Source organism: Pinus tabuliformis, chromosome 2_2 (genome assembly GCF_031772625.1).
Source record: "Pinus tabuliformis cultivar Carrire ecotype Pingquan chromosome 2_2, CPIR1, whole genome shotgun sequence".
Taxonomy (NCBI): domain Eukaryota; kingdom Viridiplantae; phylum Streptophyta; class Pinopsida; order Pinales; family Pinaceae; genus Pinus; species Pinus tabuliformis.
The window spans coordinates 948,449,066-948,469,589 of record NC_142300.1 but is presented as its reverse complement, the minus strand read 5'-3'; the positions used below and the strand labels follow the sequence as shown (position 1 = coordinate 948,469,589).

General features: G+C 38.5%; 1 protein-coding gene across 1 annotated transcript; it reads right to left on the bottom strand.

Annotated features, from left to right (window-relative positions):
• Positions 1-15,833: 15,833 nt before the first annotated feature.
• LOC149196329 (uncharacterized) lies at positions 15,834-16,667 on the bottom strand. Its single transcript, XM_089408256.1, has 4 exons — positions 16,531-16,667; positions 16,308-16,446; positions 16,111-16,170; positions 15,834-16,018 (listed from the first exon to the last, which is right to left on the bottom strand). Exons 1-4 carry the CDS (start codon positions 16,665-16,667, stop codon positions 15,923-15,925), a joined length of 432 nt encoding a protein of 143 aa, XP_089264382.1. The 3' UTR covers positions 15,834-15,922.
• Between the last annotated feature and the right edge of the window lie 3,857 nt (positions 16,668-20,524).

Here is a 20,524-nt window from a genome sequence, read left to right as displayed (position 1 = left end):
CAATAATTTTGAATGGAGTTATTCACCAATTTCTTTGCATGCGATGCCCAATTTCTTCATTACCGTCGCCGTGTACGGATGGATTACCCACACCAATAATTTTGAATGGATTTATTCACCAATTTCTTCATTACAGCTGCCGTGTACAGATGGATTACCCACACCAATAATTTTGAATGGAGTTATTCACCAATTTTTTTGCATGCGAATCGTGATGCCCAATTTCTTCGAAGTCGTCTACCGAGGCGGAGGAATTCTAATTCTGAACGCATATTGGTGGAGGAACATGAATTCAATGTATCTTCAATGGACACCCGCCATAAAAGTGACCCCATGCTCTCTTGTCATTCAGAAATGTTATCACACACAATCCTGACATGATCCCGATGGTTTGCTATCCAACTGGATGGCAGAAAACTCCTATAACATGTGCTCATGGTGCGGTATTCGCTACAAAGCAAACACCAAAAGAGTGGTGGCCATTGACCTCTCTCCATTTGATGGAGCATTGCGAGGTATATTTTCCCCGTCTATTGGCAATCTCTCATTATTGAACACATTGATTCTTTCCGTTAATGCTTTCAGTGGAGGAATTACGGCCGAGTTTGGCCACCTTAAAGCACTACAAACACTAGATCTCACCAAGAATATACTTAGCAGTCCTATTCTAGTTAAGTTGGGCATGCTACAGAAGTTAGAGCACCTGTACCTCGGCCTCAATATGCTCAGCGGTCCTATTCCTGTCGAGTTGGGCATGCTCCAGAAGTTAAAGTACCTTGACCTCAGCGCCAATTCGATCAATGGTTCTATTCCAATGGAGTTGGGCCTGCTACACAAAGTAGAGTACATTGGCTTCAGTAGCAATACGCTCAGCGGTCCTATTCCTATCGAGTTGGGCCTGCTCCAGAACTTAAAGTACCTTGACCTCAGTGACAATTCGATCAATGGTTCTATTCCAATGGAGTTGGGCCTGCTACACAAAGTAGAGTACCTTGGCTTCAGCAGCAATAGCTCAACGGTCCTATTCCAGTCCAGTTCGGCATGCTATAGAAGCTAGAGCACCTGCATGTCGAAGACAATATGCTCAACGGTCCTATTCCTGTCGAGTTGGGCCTACTCCAGAAACTAGAGGAGCTTGACCTCAACAGCAATACATTCAGCGCCCTTATTCCAGTTCAGTTGGGCTTGCTATTGAAACTAGCGTACCTTGACCTCAGCTCCAATACGCTTCGCGGTCCTATTCCAGTGGAGTTGGGCCTGCTACAGAAGCTAGAGTCCCTGTATCTGGACGGCAACAGCTTGTCAGGCAGAATTCCATGTGAATTGGGTAATTTGACACAACTTTTAGATCTATCCATTTCTAGTCGTAGTATTTCAGGTTCTATTCCCTCTGAAATATTTAGACTTCCCCTCTCTACTCTTTCTCTTAGTTTTAACCTCACAGGGAGGATACCTAATTACATTGCTAATTTGACCAAATTAACTGCCTTACAACTTTATGAATGTGGGCTCACTCACATACCTGAGGGCATTAGCAATTTGACCTGGTTGACTGACTTAGATTTCTCTGGTAACAAACTCACTACCATACCGGAAGGTATTGCTAATTTGGTTAAGTTAGAGTACTTAGATCCTTTTAAAAACAACATCACTCACTTAAATGAAAACATTGCCGCTTTATCTCAGTTGATAGAATTAAATCTCTTTGACAATAATCTGAGCAGTAACATATTTAAAATAGTTTAGATAATCTTCGGCAAAATCACATAACCAATCTTTTGTCGACGCGTTTCGAACCAACCAGTGTGGTTCATCCTGACGATGAACCACACTGGTTGGTTCGAAACGCGTCGACAAAAGATTGGTTATGTGATTTTGCCGAAGATTATCTAAACAATGTTATGGATCACAGAAGTCTAAATTCCTTAATATTTAAAATAATTTTCAATTTGACTAATCTGTGATACCTAGATCTGTCTCAAAATAAACTCATAGGTCACATTCCTAAAACCCTTGTCAATTTAAAGAAGCTGATATACTTAAAATTCTCAAACAATAATCTTGAAGGGACAATTCCCAGAGCTATAGGAGACCTTCATTCTTTGAATGAATTATATTTAAATTCAAACAATTTCACTGGGAAGATTCCTAATAATATTAATAATTTGGTTTCGCTTAATGCATTATATTTATCAGAAAACAATTTGGAGGGACCTATTCCTAGTATCTGCATCTATAACTCCACTTCTTTAAATATTTTCTCCGCTCATTCTAACAATTTTTCTCGGTCTCTAACCTCATCATTTACAAATTGCACCCAGCTTATAATATTGGATTTAAAGAATTGTGGATTTAGAGGTGAGCTTCCTTCAACCCTGGCAAATTTGAGTAAATTGGGATTTTTAAGTCTTAGTTATAATAAGTTTCAAGGTATTATTCCCCAATGGATCACAAATTTTACCAACTTGTTTTTGTTGGATTTATCAGACAATGATTTTAATGGAAGCATACCATATGATCTTGAAAGGCTGCAAGGGTTTGCAATACATCAATTTTATTTCTTTGAGCTTTATTCCCAAACCAAAGAATACATAAAAGGGATTAAGTATAATCTATGATATATCTTGATTACAAATGTTATATTTGATTTGTTTAGGAATAATCTTTCTAGAGAAATCCCCAAAAGCATAGGCGACATGAGAAGCTTCGGATTACTAAATTTCTTTGGGAACCAATTGGAAGGAAAAATACCGACGTCTTTTAGTGATATACCTACTTTGGAGCAGTTGGACTTGTCCAAAAATAATTTGGATGGAGCAATTCCTCAAGAGCTCTCTCAATTATCAATGTTGGCTTATCTAGATGTTTCATCTAATAACCTATGTGGACCAATTCCAGGAGGGACACAATTTTACACCTTTAATGAGTCTTCATTTCAAAGGAATAAGTGCTTATGTGGATATCCTCTTCCAGGATGCAATAAAAAATATATGAAGACAACCAGTGGCAGTCAAAGTAATATCAAGAGAGGATGGTTGAGCCATGTAAATGAGAAGATGTCTTTGATAGCATTAGGGATGGGAATTGGGATAAGGTTTGGGGTAGTTGTTGCTATGTTCATTGTTTTGGATCAAGCAAGGTATTGGGTACTTGGTTTACCTCCCAACAACATAAGAAGGCCCTTTTATGGCCTCTACCGATTCCCTACATAGCTCAATAAAACTTGTATGTATAAATCAATATTTTAATGTATGTAATGCCACTTAATAATATAACTTGAATGTTATTTATTCATATACCATGTATTGTTACTTAACAATATGGTGTTCGGATGTTGACATAAATTATCTAGCTTTGTGGAAGAATATAAAATAAAGTTTAATAATTTCTTTTAATACAAGAATGTTATTATATTTATTGAAATGGTTAATTATTATAAAACTAATGTAAATAGATGTATTTGTATTGATTAAGAATTAAGAAAATAGAAAAATAAATACTAATTTATTTTTTATTAATAATTTACTATTTTTTCCCATAAGGTTTATTGTAGATTTCTATGGAGTTTTGTTGTTAAAGCATTTTCTGGTATAAATTTCATTGATTCAAAATTATGTGGGCAAAAATCTAGCCATGCTAAAGGTTTTTGTGGCCGAGATCTGCTAGGATTACTGGGTGATTTTGATGACTTAATTGCCCCTGATTCCGATTACTCAAGTCATAAGTTAAATGTGCGAGTAATCACAAGTCTCACATAACCTAACCAAACAAACAAAAAACTAATTAATTTTTTTTTTTTAAAGTCTAAAATTTAAATACAATTATTTTTAAATAAAATAACGAAATCAAGTCACAATGAAAATTATAAATTTTCAATGCTGATTGATTGGTTATCACCTCCTTTTGGAGTTGAGACCCAAACAATCAAACATGGAATTAAATATTTGGGTTACCATATTAAAGCAAATGGTTATTCTAAAAGGGATTGGCAATGGGTTATTGATAGATACTACAAGAAAATTTCCTTGTGGGAATACAGATGTCTATCGCTGGTAGGAAGAGTAACCTTGGCGCAATCAGTGTTGAACCAGCTTGTAGTATACTGGGCCCATATTTTCTTCCTTCCTATGAGCATTATTCAAAAAATGGATAAGATTATGGCGAATTTTATATGGGGAGGCCAAGCGGAAAAAAGGAAATACCATCTCTCAAAATTATCAGATATATTTGTACCAAAGAGCATGGGAGGATGGGGTCTGTTGAACTTATGGATTTTCGGAAAGGCTCTATTATGTAAGTCATTGTGGAGAGGAATTTTCAGAGAGGGTTCTTGGAGCACCATAATCCAAAAAAAATACTTGGGTAGAAATGATTTTTCTTTATGGTTCAGGGAGGGAAGGATTGGCCGCTCTTATGGCTCTTCAATTTGGTTAAGTCTTTATAAGGTGGAAAGATATTTCTTGGGGAACTTAACTTGGCATTTTCAAATAGGTAATAAAATCCTAATTGGAATTGACCAGTTTCTGAGTGGTGCCGAGGTAATCAATGTGCCCGAATCATTATTAAACCTTTTTCATAGAAAATGTTTTTTTTTTTTGGAAAGTTTGATCGCTGGTTGGCAAGGTTCGATCCCACTTTGGAAAGACACAGAATATCTGTAGATGGCGGATGCTATTGCTAAACAATGGGAGCCCATAAGGACATGCCTCAGAAATTGCGGCATTTTCTGCACGGCGGGATCTGATTGCATAATCTGGAAAAATTCAAAGGCAATGAATCTTGTTCGAGTAAAAGATGTTTATCAGAATCTAATTGGGATGAAGGGTGCCCCGCGCAATCTTATTTTTCCAGTGATATTTTGGAAAGCTGAATGTCCGCCGAAAATGATCTACTTTGCCTGGTTGACGTTCCACAACAGAAATCTAACCTGGGAAAACTTGATGAAGCGGGGATGGCAAGGTCCTGGGTTTTGTCCTATATGCAGGTCAGCAAAGGAAAACAATTGTCATTTATTTTTAATTTGCCAGATATCTAAGCAATTATGGAAAACTTTGGAGAACTAATATGGTTTTCAACATTTGTCTCACTCTTCAATTATTGATGCATTTCTCTGGTGGAGTCAACAAAAAGATATTTGGAGACCATTGTTTATTATCATCCTTTGGAGCATTTGGAAGTGGAGGATCAATTCTATTTTCAATGACAGAAAATTCACTTATCTGGATATTTTCTCCAATATTGTATCCATCTATGACAATCTCCCTAAAAAGACGCTCTTGATAAAAAAAGAAGCCAGTATTGCCAATCCATAGGCGATAACATCTTTCCCAAGGGCCTTTTTTGATGGAGCTGAACAGATGGGATCTTGTGGTTGTGGGGTTTATATTCTTGTAAATGAAAGCAGTCAATTTTTCATCCACTGGAATGGTGGGAGGGGCTCCAACAGCAAAGCTGAAGCGATGGCTCTTGCAGGACTGTTATATTTTTGTTCCTTTCTAAACATTCAGTCTGTCTCGGTTTTTGGAGATTCAAAGGTAATGTTGGACTTTGTGGAAATGAAAATCAACATTTTCAAACCCCACCTTGTCGGATGGCTGGACATGATCAGGTCTTTTTGGGATGGAATGGAGGGAAACTCTATTCATCACATCAACAGGGCTCGAAATCAGCAGGCAGACTCTTTGTCAAAAAAGGGTCTTCTTTCGACTCCGGGATTTGGTTTATGCAAGTATCTTCGGAAGAGAAAATTTTCACTATCCAGGAATTTTCTCTCCCAGTTTTCTAATTTTATTAAAGCAGATCCTCAGGTATGCCTGATCTTTATCATCGTTTTAGGTTTTATCCATGTATTTTGTTTATAGAATGATGCATATTATGAACTTGTATATGTAAAGTTGACTTTATTAGAACAGTCTCTCCTATGCCAATGTTATGGGCGTCATAAAGCTGGAGGATAGTCTGTGCTGTGTTTTTCCTCTTGACAGACCTAAATGTACTATTGGTGACTCTTTATATTCCTTATATAATACAATATGGCTTTTTTCGTCGTGAAAAAACAATTAATAAATCTCTTCTTTCTGAAAACAATTAGTAAATCTCTCAACTTTAAATACCTCTTCCAAATTTATTAATTGTGAGGAGAGATAGACCTGCAATTACTTAATATTTGATATTTTTCTAGAATTAAATTTTAATGGTTGAGTTGTTTATGGAACGAGTCATTGTGTTGCTGGAGAACATGAGAAAAACAATAGCCGACAAAGCCAATTCATAGACTACACCGTTAATTTTATGTGTTATGTTACGGATAACCGATGTTTTAGTGAATTTTAATAATGATAAAAATTTTGATATGTTATTATTATTTTTTTATTAAATTTATTTATTTAATAAAATTTTATAAAAGATAATTTTATTAAATTTACTTTATTTAATAAAAATGTATATATTTTTTTAAAATAATTTTTTTTTAAAATGATGGTAAAATGCGTTACACGCAAAGATTCAACCTATCATTTATCCCCTATTAGTAAGGTATAATGGGTGACTATTTTTTTATTAATAATTTATTAATTAAAATCAAATCATAATTTGTAACATTCATTTTTTAATATCTCTCTCTCTCTCTCTCTCTCTATATATATATATAATTTTATCTTTTAGTATCTAATTAATTAAATTAACTTGAATCTTATTGTACAATCATAATTTTTTTAATGTTAATTGTATATTTTTATTAAATCAACTTGAGATTTATTATGTAATCATATTTTCTGTTTATCATACATTTCTGCTGGAGATTAATTAAGAAGCCTGATATTTTAGACTCGTGGGATCAGACCGATTGGCCGGCAGTGTCTCTTCCGTTTGGCTTACGGTATTCGTGTAGCAAACCGTCTTTATTTGTCGATGGGATTCATGCGATCTTATTTTTCTGAGAGTTTTCAAATTCCAAACTTAATTTGATGAGAAAGGTATGAATATCCAGAACCATATTGATGGGATGGGTATTTTCATGAACTAGAGAGATATTAGGAGTAAGTTTAATCTAAATAATTTATAAATTAGTTTGGAAAATAGGGGAAATTTTAGAAAGATTATGATAAAATCTGCAGAATATTTTGAAATTTTAAGTTTTTTTTAGAGAGAAAAAGCTCAATAATATTATATAAGATATATAACGGCCAAAATATTACATCATAGCTGAGAAATAGGTTCGCCTAATCTGAAAACAATATACTCTAGATCACTGGAAAAATGAGATGTGTTTGGTCACATTTAATACTGATAAGGTTTGTATATATCTCCTTAACACTTACAGGCTCCATACCACATTTTCCTTTCCAAATGAGGACATCATCATCCAATATGCGGCAGAAACCACAGTTTCTCAAACATCCCATAACCTGCTCCCACTGACGCGCCAGATCACCGGACATACCCATACAAGTGGAATCCTTCCAAATAGGAATAGGGCCCTGCCATGCTGCAATAAGCTTGTTCCAAGTAAAGAAACCCTTTCTATGAAAGAAGTTTATAAGACTCTGAGATATATCAATGAAATCTCCATCTCCCATGATCGGATCAATGCCTATAAGGATCTTATTCCCAGTTTGTAAGCTCGAGAACAAATTTTTTAAGAAAAGAGTTTCAACTTTACGGAAACTCATCCAAATTGCAGAACCATAACCAACCCCGATCTTTCCCATTCAGAACCAGTATGAAATATCTTTGTTTGCCATGTATTTTTTCTTTATAGTCATGCTCTATGGCCCATCCCCAAAAACGCCCCTCCAAAGAGACTTGCAAATTAATGCCTTTCTGAAAGTCCTCAGGCCGAGAATGCCCTAGCCTCCTAACCTCTTTGGAAAGGAGATATCAGATAATTTAGTTAAATGATATTTCATTTTATCCGATTGACCACCCCAAATAAAATTTGCAGTAAGCTTGTTCATCATATGGATGATGCTCGCAGGGATGTAGAATGAATGAGCCCAGTACACTGCTAATTGAACCAACACCGATTGAGTTAGCACAACTCTACCCAACATGGAGAGACATTTATATTCCCACCCAGAAATCCTTTTATAGTACCTGTCCAGAATCCAGAGCCAATCCGATTTTGAATATCCCTTAGCTTTTAATTGGAAACCAAGATATTTCATCCCATCTTTGATGGATCTCGCTTCAATCCCATATAGAGAAGTTAAAAATTCAATAAGATCCATGTTAGCATCATTATGATAAAAGGATGATTTGGATTCATTAATATGCAAACCTGTAGCTCTTTGAAACCGAAACAATATGTCATGGAGACATGTCCAAGTAAGTTTGCATAACATGCCAAAAATAAGGATGTCATCCACAAATAAATTGTGGGATATAAAGTTGTTCTTGCATATCTTCAGAGGCCGACATCTATCTTCCAAGACTGCCTTGTTGATGTGGAGACTTAATGCGTCCATGGCCAATATGAATAATAATGGAGATAATGAACATGCCTGGCGAAGTCCTCTTGCAACCGAGAAATAAGAGGATGGAAAACCATTAATAATGACAACATAATTAACATTATCCACGCATGCAATGATCCAGCTAATCATATTGGAATTTATACCAATTTTTGCAAGGAGACATCTCATGAAGCCCCAGTCAAGGCAATCATATGCCTTTCTAAGATCAATCTTTCGGATCACAGCTTCACTTTTATTTCTATGCATAGAGAATAAACCTTCCTGTGTATTTGCAACAACATCCAGAATATTCCTACCTTTAAGAAACCCATGCTGGTCCTTGGATAAGAATCTAGAGAGGGTGTCCTTAATTCTCGCAGCAATGATTTTTGAAATAATTTTAAAAGAAATATTGCATAGAGATATAGGTCTGAATTCTTGGAAAGAGGATGCATCCAGATTTTTCGGGATGAGAGCAATAAGAGTAGAAGATATGAGCTGATGAATATTACTTGTTATTCAAGATTCCTCGACCATCCCCAGCAAGTCTGTTTTAATGAGGTCAAAGAAATGAATAAAAAATTCAATCGTCCACCCATCGAGGCCAGGACTCTTGTCTTTCTCAAAGGATTTCATGACCCCCAACAGTTCCTCTTCTGTTACTTGCTAGAAAAGGGATTCATTCTGGATTGCATCAAACATTTGAGGATACAAGGCAATCCCCCAGTTAATGTCCTCAATCCTACCATCTCCGGTTCTTCTATATTGATTTTCAAAATATTTTACTGCCTCATTAGGGATGTCTTGTTGCGAGTGAAGAAAGCCCCCCTCCCCATCATTTATCTTCTAAATAGAGTTTTTTCACGTCTAGAATTTGCAAATCTGTGAAAAAATTTCGAGTTCCTATCTCCTTCTTTAAGCCAAATGGCACGGCTTTTCAGCCTCCACGAGGCTTCTTCCAAATCCAGAATCTTCTGTTTTTTCCTCTCCAGATCTTTAATATAACATCACAATTGAAGAGGAATCGAATGTGCAGCAAAAACGCCAGATATCCTGTCTAGTTCCTTTTGAATATTCCGAAGTTCTTTCCTATGTTCCAGTCTTTTCCTATATTTCCATTCCTTTACAATCTTTCTGGTAGAAGATAGTTTATCAATGAAAGACATAGTACAAGATGAATGGTCAAGAGGAGGGAAAACCTTCCAGCATCTATTTATGAGCTCATTAAAATCAGGATCCTCTAACCAGGTTCTGTTAAACTTGAAAGGATATCCTTTCCTAATACCCTGCTCCTTCCATCTACGACATATTGGCCTGTGATCTGATATAAAGCAATTTTCAATGAAAGACTTTGGCGTACCAAGACGATCAATGATGCCAATATGCAATATAAAAAGATCTAATCTTTTAGCTATGTAGGCCCTGTATATTCTACCATTGTCCCATGTAGGCTGCATCCGGGATGGGAATATATCAATAAGGTTTTGGCACATCATCTCATTTTTTATACGTTTAGCAAGCATGTCTTTTCTCCTTCCATTTCCCCATACTTCTTCAGAATTTAAAGTAATATTCATATCCCCTGCAATCATCAAGGAATCTATGTCAAATAATTCGAATGACAATAATTTTTCCCAAAAGGGAAGCCTATCGTTGCATGGGCCATAAATATTCAATATGTTAATGGGGTCAGCATATCCCTGGAAAAGAGCAGAGATGAGGATTCCAGTAAAACATTTGAATACCCTGGCTTTAATCCAGTCCGGGTCCCATAGGACCGCCAAACCCCCAAACAGACCATTTGCCTCTGAAGCAACAATGTGCCATGAAGGATACATTCTTCTAAAATAGGCAATAGAATCTATGCATCGTCTCCTAAATAAGGATAATTTTAGGATGGGCCAAGTGAAAAAGGTTTTTAAGGGCTAGGAATTTATGGTCTGCCCCAAGACCCCTGATATTCATGGATAGAATGCAAGTCATGATGGGCCATGTTCGGGCATGCTTGCTCTAAGAGGCCCGTTTTTAGAAATGTCAATGATAGGAACATCAGTAAGGGAAAGCTCACAGATCACACTGCCAGTTGAGTCCATCCTACCCTTGAAATGCCTGCTTCCCCTGTTATTTTTCCTTCACACAGTAATATTCTTTGCTAAGTTTGGACTGATATGAGGAGAATTCGACTTCCCAGGTTTGTGAATCATAAGCGGACGAAGTTCAAGAGATTTTTTACTCAGAAGGTAATCAAGGTCACTGCCCACTGAATTGATAGGGGAGGAAACATGGGAGTTAAGGGGGGTGACGGATACGCATGGCTCTTTCCCTTTATCAGATTTATGTTTAGGGGAAGGGGAGGAAGATGGAATATATGTAACATGGGAGGCCAAAGGAAGATCATGTAAGGGGTGGGGGATGGGATTTGGGGGAAGAATTTCTCTATCAGAAGGAGGCTCGGGGGGGGGGGGTGTGTGGGCATGCATAGATAGTTATAAACCTTCTGACAAATAGGGGAAGTTGATCTTCTTGAATTCTCGGGTAAATTGGTATGGGGCATAGAATTCATATTAGAGGGGAAAATCTTATTATCATTCTTTAATAGGGGAGATGGATTACAGGGAACTTTTTCAACTTGAGCAGTCTCAATGGGAAGACTGCCCGAAGCTGCAGGAGAAAAACCACAAGTGGAGTATAAATGAGACATCCCTGTGAAAGGAGACCCCATCTTTCGATCATAGAATGAAGATTTTGATTTCTCCTGATTCTGCCTACCATGAATATTATGTCAATGACGACGAGGACAATTTTTTATTAAATGTCTAGTTCGATGGCAAGCCGAACATCTGAAAGGGACCCCCCAAAAATCAAGTCTCTGATTAATGCATAAATTACCCCATGATAACTCTATGTGATCAGGAAAACCACCTCTATATGCTTTTTCGATAAGAATCCATGCCACACGTTTATCTTTCTCCCAGAGGCATTTTGTGTCCACATAAACACATTTCCCTATAGCATTACCAATCTCAGTAAGAGTTTCCTTAGACCAAAGTTCAATAGGAAGCTCAGGAAGCTTGACCCATATCAGGTTGTTGGAGGGGGTGTTCCGCAAAGGATTGAAGCCAATATACCAATTGTGAAGTGCAAGGAAACTTTTTCCATGAACCCATGGATGTTTGTTGATGATTTCCAGATCTTCCGTACTCATGAAGTGAAAGTTGTACCAATCTTTCATGAGTTTTGCAATTTGAGGAACATAACCCAATAAAGGTTTCCACTGGAGGCCTAGCCATTTTCGACTCTGACAATCATCCATTTCAGGAAAATTCCATCGACCAATCAAAGCCCTGTCTTGTAGACTAGCTATGTGGTCAGAAAGGAAGAAACTGTCAAGGTTTATAACGAAAGGAGGCAGGATAGTTTTAATAGGATGATGATTGATTTTACGTCTCATGGATGGCTCGTCACATTTAAATTCCTGATGCGTGGGAATGTGATGGTCAAGTTCCCGCTCATTCTTTCTATCCAGCTGATCGCCAACACTAGTCCCACAGTGCGGCCGAGAGGGGTGGGATAAATGCTCAGCGAGCATGGACTTCCAATCAAAAGAAGCGATGGCAGTCCCGTGGCATGCCTCGGCCAGAATAGTGGCACAAATCATTGCAGACGTGGCCGATGCATCCGATAAAGGGTCCATCTAGACCAAAGAGGAAAATGGTATACGACCCGCGCCCAGACTCAGATAGAATAGCAATAAATCCAATGCAGATTTCCCCTAGATTTAATCATAAATAGAAACTGACAAACTTTGAACATTCTTTGAGGAATATTACTGCTAAGAAAGGGTTAAGAAGGATCGCATAGGGTGAAGTTTGACAGGGAAAGCCTCGAGAATTTAAAAATTGCACTTTCCAGGAAAAGTCCAGGATGAAAAGGACAAGTCTCGACAGACAACAAAAGATTAATGATGCCAGCAGCAGGAAGATAAGACAATAAGATGGATAATAAAATTAACGATGGCTACAAATGGCTAAGTGTCTGACGGGTCCCATCTTAAGAACATTCCCCGATGAACCCGAAATCCAGGGACCAAACTTTTTGGAAAAACTGGTCCCAGAAAAAGAGGATAGCCGAGAAGCCGAGGTTTTCTAGCCCAAAAAAACCAGTGACAGAAGAGAGATGGAAAGAGGCTTTGAAAGTGCCAAATATACACATAAAGTAGGAAATAACTATAAAAATTATGAGAGACCAGGGATGTTCAGAAAGCAGCATATACACCCCTTGCAAATGCACCACCAGTATCCCACTCTAAATCTAAAATCAACGCATGGTTTAGAGATGATGCAGATATCAGATGGTCTGATAGTAAATTTACTGGGAAAGTTTGAAAGGAAAGCTATAAAACCTTCCAGGAATCCATAGAAACATAAGGACTACATTTTCCAGATCCCACATCAAAATCAACTTTTTTCTAGAAATAGAGCACGATAGATATAAACCTGTTCTCTTATATTCATACAAGTAAAACTATGAAAACATGTAATTTCAATTGGACTGACATACACTATATCAGAGACATCTGTTCTAAGAATATGGCCATGAGATTAAACAAGAAATCTTATGCATATTTATCAAAATAGTTATTTTAACAGAGATGAAAGTCATTTGAAAGACCAGGAAATCTTCTTACCTCCTTTGTGGAGTTGTACTTCCAGAGCCGAGCCTCCCCGAGAGAGAAGAAACACCCTTAGTCATCAGCCACATGCGACTCCAAATCACAATAGCCCAGAATGAAAACAACCCAAGTTAATAATTGCAGATAGTATCTGTTGCAGGTGCAATGGAAAAAGATAACAAAGCAAGAGAGAATATGGAGAAAATGGATTAAGAGACACTAAGCCAGGATGAATTTCTCATCTGGAGGTCAAAAACTTGGCCAAAAGAAAATCCCATATAAGGAACCTACAATTTATAGAAAACCAGAAGGAGAATGTTGGGATCGATACGACCAGATTCATGAAGGATTGCATGTGGGATAGATGTCAGTCGTTCAAGGAGTAACATGACCAGGACATGAGTGACAAATGTGAGACAAGTGAATGATATTTGGACCTAAATGCTACGGGGAGACAACATATGTCACCTTCCTTCAAGATATTGCAGGGTCCTCTACCCGCTTGCTCATATGCCTGCAACAAGTGTCGCTACTCGACACTGCTCGTCTACCCATCTGCTCATACGCATGCAAACCTGTGTTGCTCCTCAACTCGGCTCGGCTCGGCTCCGTTTTCTATCAACTATACAAATTCATTAAGGCACAATCAAATGAAAATGCCATAATCTTGCCCATACTCAAATCCTGAAAACCATTGAATGTGCTGAATTCTGAATAGCATACAAAATTCGAATGTCTCCATATTTTAGATTTTTTTAAAGTTCTTCATAACGATGAATCTATTTTCACTATAAAAAATAATATTATGAGTTTTTTAAAATCTATAATTGAAATAAATTTATGATCTGCATAGACAAGTTTTTTCAAAAATGATTTATAAATAACGACTTTTGAATTCAACTTGGAATACTTTGCCTATATATATATATATATATATATATATATATATATCATAATGACTTTTGAATTCACCTGGAATACTCTGTGTTTTCTATATATGTAATGACCCCATAAAACTTGTAATTATGAAAGTTACCATGGTAAGAAATTAGTGTGAACTGCTAATTACTGTTGTTAAATGATATTATTTTATTTATGAAATGGAAGATATTTTGGATAAATGCTGGCAGTCTCCTAAGGGAGGATTTCTAAAGAAAAAGAAACAGTTATAAAACTGAAAAGGAAACTAACCCCTCAGCCAGGAAAAGTCCTGGGAGGGAAAATCCCTGGTCTGTTGTGACAGAGAGGGGGAGGAAAATCTGAGAGAAAGAGGAAAAAGAAAAGAGAAAGGGTTAAGTCTGGTGAGGACCAGATAACCTAAGCACTGAGGTGCTTGAGTCTTGTTGAGGGCTGCAGGCCTGCAAGACAGCTCGGGGGGAGAATCCAATGAACTGATGGATCTCATGGCTGGGTGGTTAAGAGCAAACATGTAAGGTGCAGGTGAACTTCTGGAGCATTAACTCTTGTAGCTGGTAGACCAGGTATGAGTTATTCACCATTATTCACCATTATCACCATTATTCACTAGATTTATATCTCTGCATTAGTTTACTGGGTGTTCAGGAGGAAAATACAGTAAACCTAAGTCTTTGTTATTATTAAATGCAAGAATATATAAATGTTCGAAACAGTTCTTATTAATACCTGAACTGGTTATTTAAACAGAAAGAACAGAGATTATCTGTTGTATATATATTGCTTGTTAACAGAATGGAAAGTGCTGTATAGTATCTTTATAGAACAGATACAAATCATTTATATGCAAACTGTTAACCAAAGCACGTTATCGATACAGAGATAAAAATCTGTTATTCAAATGCAAACTATATAACTGGAGCATGTAGTCTATATATAAAGTAGAGACATTCTAGTTATAATCAAACTGTATGCAAATCCGGAAATAGAGACCTTAGTGGTATGCGAGAAAGGATGGGTATATCAGAGCAATACAGCACATTACATTAGTAAATGAATTAAATGAAAATGCAGAACTGTATAACAGTATCGTGATACGACGGAAGACATAGCACACGGTGGGATGGTGTTATCATTCATAAGCATATGATAAAACTATAACAAGAGCGTAACAGACCCTGTGCTGAGGGTTGGATGTCATTATATTCAAAACCTATTGCAAAAGAAATCACAGCGGCATATCATTATGCTCGGAATCTATGTGAAAGAAAAAAACCATAGTAGTATCGTTAACAATTTCAACTGGTATAAAGAATAGAGTTAAGCCGTTAATGGTGCGAGGTCGACACGAGGTCACCGTGCAACCCAACCCTGTAGAGGGGGACGGCCGGTGGAATAGTCGCATGTAACTTGTGGGTATGCGACTGTTACCCTTAAACCCTCAAATAAATAAATCAAAACTCTGTGGTCAATGAAAAATAGTGAACATGTACAAAATGTCGAGCACTGTATATTCATAAAACAACATTATATGTGGTACAATAGAACTGAATGCCGAATAAATGAAATCCATTGATAAATACATGCAAGTAATTCCAAAACAATTCCTTAAAAGTATTATAACAGAAAACCCTATCGGGTGCAAGAGCAGTATAAAAGTCCAAAAGTCCAGAGTACTGAAGGAGGCTCTCAGCCGTCCTAGATTCATACAAACACTTGGAAATTCAAATGAAAACCCTCTTGAAAAATAGTAACAGTAAACGAGCAGAGGTCTTAATACATTTGGGGTTTATGGTTCCGGCAGAGGGTCGTGAACTCTCAAGCAAATAATACATGAAACCCGGTAGAATGCCGAATGGATAGCCATCCACAAACTGTATACTCAAAGATGGAAAGACCGTCCTCGATTTGAGCCAAGGTTGATCGAATGATAGAACCCTGAGCCATTAAAATAGACCGCCATGAGGAACACCTCAGGCTGGAAGAAATCACCATAAGATAAGCCGTATTAACAAACCTCTCTATTAAGTTAACCATGATTCCGGTTGAGAAATCGTAATGGGTAAATACCTGTAAGTGCAGTGGCTGCATAATGACCCCTCGAGCGGTATTGAACCCCGAATCGAATACCTGTAAACAGAATGGTAAGCAAGGTAAGCTCAGAACAAAAGGAACTCCAGAGTATAAATAAGACACCGTAAGCATAAACAATATGAATTTATCAGTGCAGAAGACTAGTATATGGCGCGTAATGGAGGTCAAAGTACCTGGAGTGGCGTTGCAGGTCTGCTCACCGGTGCATGGAGGGCTGCCGATCGGAGCAGGATGCGGCCCTCTTCCAAACAGGTTGAAATGACCCCGAAAACCACGGCTCGGTGGTTTATAAAAGCCCCTAAAACCCTTGAACTGTTGTGAACCCTTGGATCCGGTTAAGTGATCTGGGCCGTCCATCGAATCAAAGATCTGGCGCGCTAAACCCCGCGGAGTTACCAAGGCTTCACATGGCCTCTGCACGGTGCTAGCCACCTGGCAGAGGTAGGTGAAGATATTAACCACACATTCACCACTTGGCACCAGGCTTGGTCGGGTAGTAAAGCCGATATGTGCCACCTTTGACTTAGCCTCATAGTATATTCACCAATGCTTTTCAATCAAACAGGTTGATACGCCATGGGAATATATATATAGTTCATATGTATACGTTTAATTATAGTCATGGTTGCAGCAATTAAAGGAATTATATGTATACGCATATGAATATTCCATGTTGATTATATATGGGTGAATGTTAGGCCTAGGTTATTTAATTAATTTTTTTTTTTAGTTGGTATAATTGTCATGGAGTCGTGACAATGTGGTATCAGAGCAGAGGTTTCAAAACTGTGGCCTCTGGAGCAGGAGACCCAGCTGCATGGAAATTATCATATGATATATGTATGAGAAAGAATTAAAAATTCCGCTAATTGGTTTCTGTTTATTAATTAGGAAACAAATACAGAGACAGCAAACCGATAACAGCCAACAGTAAAGATGGAGGGAATGCAGGGAGCAGACGGCGTTCCTCGGGAAAATCCAGAGCTGTGGATACAGCTTGGGGCAGAGACACGCAGTACCAATCTGGCAATACTGCAAACTGTTCAAGAACTGAAAGATGAAATGGCGCGTCTGCGAGAAGACAATGCGCGATTGACAGTGGAACATGAAAGAATATTGAAGAGTCTGTCGGAAAGACAAAATCCACCATTAGCCAATCCCAGTGCGGAACAGCAAAGGGCAACTGAAGAACGAAATTATGCACCTGAATTTTCAGAGGAGAAGGAAGATCATTCTGACAATGTAGTGGAACAACAGACGCCAAAGAGACAGAGAATGGAATTACAGGGAGAATTCTGGAAAATTAAACCTCCACATTTTGACGGAGAGCAGGAGGAAGCGGCAAAGGCTTGGTTAATTAACATTAACAAGTATTTCCAGCTGTATGAGTATGATCAGAATCTGAAGGCGCGGCTGGCCATCTTCCAGCTACAGGGCAAAGCAACCCTGTGGTGGGAAGAAATCAAAATTGTAAAAGGAGTAAGTGAGCAGAACATAACTTGGGAAAAGTTGCAGAAGTACTTCAAGGAGAGATATCTAACTGAGCGTTTCTACGATGAGAAGGCACGGGAGTTCCATGATTTACGACTGGGACAACAGTCCATGGATGAGTTCATTAACCGCTTCACCTCCCTGCTTCGCTATGTACCATATATCAAGGAGGAGAAGGCCAAGGTGCAGAGATTTGTGAGCAGTTTACCAGCCTATATAAGAGAACGTATTGAGTTTGATAATCCCAGGACAATGGACGAGGCGATTCGTAAGGCAAGAATATGTTATCAGCAAAACAAGCAGAAAGGAGATACTTCAAATAAAAGGTGGAATGAAAGAAAAAGCAACAGAATTGCTGGTAACAGCAAGGGAAGTCGTGGTAATGGCAGCAAGGTTGCTGGTAAAGGACAGATTGGCAGAAATGTAGCAAAGAGTACCTTTCGGACTAAGCCAAGTGAGAGCAGAATCAGTGAACCACCTGCCAGGTCAGACCTTGAGGGGATGACCAGACCTCCAGTCCAATGTTGGGGTTGTGGAGGCCCACACTACGTGAAGAATTGCCCTCAGCGTAAAGGAGTGGATCAAATATCTCAGATCCAAGAAGCATCAACTGTTGGAGAAGTGGCGCGCAGCATGCCAAGAATTAACGCAGCTCTGGAGGACCGTCAAGCGGAATACCAGCCGAGCATGGTGGAGTTTGAAGGTAAAATTTCCAATCTTTCTATAGCTGTTCTTATTGACCCAGGAGCTACTTTAAGTTATGTTAGCCCAAAAGTAGTAGAACAGTGTAAGCTATCTTCTGAAAAGTTCAGGAACCCATGGCTGGTACAGCTAGCCACAGGAGCTAAAAGAAGAGTCTTAGCCAAAATTAATAACTGTCCTTTCAGCATAGCTGGACAACCAATTATAGCAGACCTGAATGTGCTTCCATTGGGGTCCTATGACATTCTGATTGGTATGGATTGGCTGGAAAAGCATTGGTTGTTGGTGAACTGCAAGACCAAAACCATTTATTACAAGGATGACTTGGGACAGCAGCAAGAATTATAGGGAATTAAACACCCTGTACAGATCCGGCCTATCACTGCCTCCCAGCTAGCTAAATGTCTCACGAAGAAGTGTTAGATTTACGCTATTCAAGTTGGTTATGCAGACCAGAAGAACAAGACATCTGCATTGGACAATATTCCGGTAGTGCAAGAATTTGTGGATGTATTTCCTGAAGAAGTACCAGGATTACCCCCGAAACGAGATATAGATTTCACTATAGAATTGACACCAGGGGCAGCACCGGTGTCACGAGCACCGTACCGGATGAGTGTACCCGAGTTGACAGAATTGAAAATGCAACTACAAGAGTTGCTGGATAAGAATTATATCCGCCCCAGCGTGTCACCGTGGGGAGCTCCAGTACTATTTGTCAAAATGACAGATGGGACTCTCCGTATGTGTATAGACTATCGTCAGCTGAACAAGCTCACGATCAAGAACAAGTACCCCTGCCTCGGATTGACGAACTCTTCGATCAAGTGAAGGGAGCAAAGGTATTTTCTAAGATCGATTTGCGATCTGGTTATCATCAAATCAGAATTAAAGAAGAAGACATTGCCAAAACCGCTTTCAGAACACGCTACGGTCATTACGAATTTGTGGTGCTGCCCTTTGTCTTGACCAACGCACCCGCCTCCTTTATGTGTTTAATGAACAACGTATTTCACAGGTTTTTGGACAAATTCGTGCTGATATTTATAGATGACATTCTGATATATTCTCGTTCCCATGAGGAACACAAAGAACATCTCCGGATGGTGCTGCAAACTCTTCGGGAACATCAGCTATATGCCAAATTTAGTAAGTGTGACTTTTTCAAGGAGGAAATCCAATATTTGGGCCATGTGATTACTAAAGAAGGAATAGCAGTAGATCCGAAGAAGATAAGGACTATTATGGAGTGGCCCATACCCAAGGATGTAGCTGATATCAGATCCTTTATGGGACTAGCAGGCTACTATCGAAGGTTTGTGGAAGGGTTCTCAAGAATAGCCTATCCTATCACGTCCTTGCAGAAAAAGGGAAAGGTATTTAAATGGACACCAGAATGTCAGCAGAGCTTTGATCGGTTGAAGCATTTACTCACTACTGCACCCATCTTGAGTATAGCAGATCCTAATAAGGATTACGTGGTATGCACTGATGCAAGTAAAGAGGGGGTGGGAGGAGTATTAATGCAAGAAGGAAGAGTAATCGCGTATGAATCAAGGAAACTAAAGGATCATGAGCAGAAATACTCTGCTTACGATTTAGAGTTAACAGCGGTGATCCATGCTCTGAAAATGTGGCGACATTACCTCTTGGGGAGGAAATTTTTGTTGTTAACAGATCACCACAGTTTGACCAATTACTTCAGCCAACCTACCTTGAATGCAAGACAAGGACGTTGGGCAGATTTCCTAAGTGGTTTCGATTTCGAGATTAAGCACTTAAAGGGCAAAGAGAACCGGGTGGCCGATGCATTGAGTCGAAAGGTGCAGTGTTTGTGTGAACTTTCAGTCAGCAAGTGGCGGAACTCTCTGTTTGAGCAGATTAAATCAGCAGCAAATCAGGATGCTGAATACCAGCAGTTAAAACAGCAGGTACAACAATCAAACAATGAAAGATTGCAGCAAGGTTATACATTGGACAATGCTGGCATGCTGTACTTTAATAAGAAATTATATGTACCTGATTCAAATGACCTTAAGAACCTGATTTTGGACGAGTTCCATACCAGCCACTATACTGGCCATCCAGGGTACCAAAAGATGGTCACTGCACTAAGGAAAGAATACTTCTGGCCTAGAATGAAGAAGCAAGTGATTGAGTACTTGGCAAAGTGCTTAGAGTGCCAGCAGATTAAGGC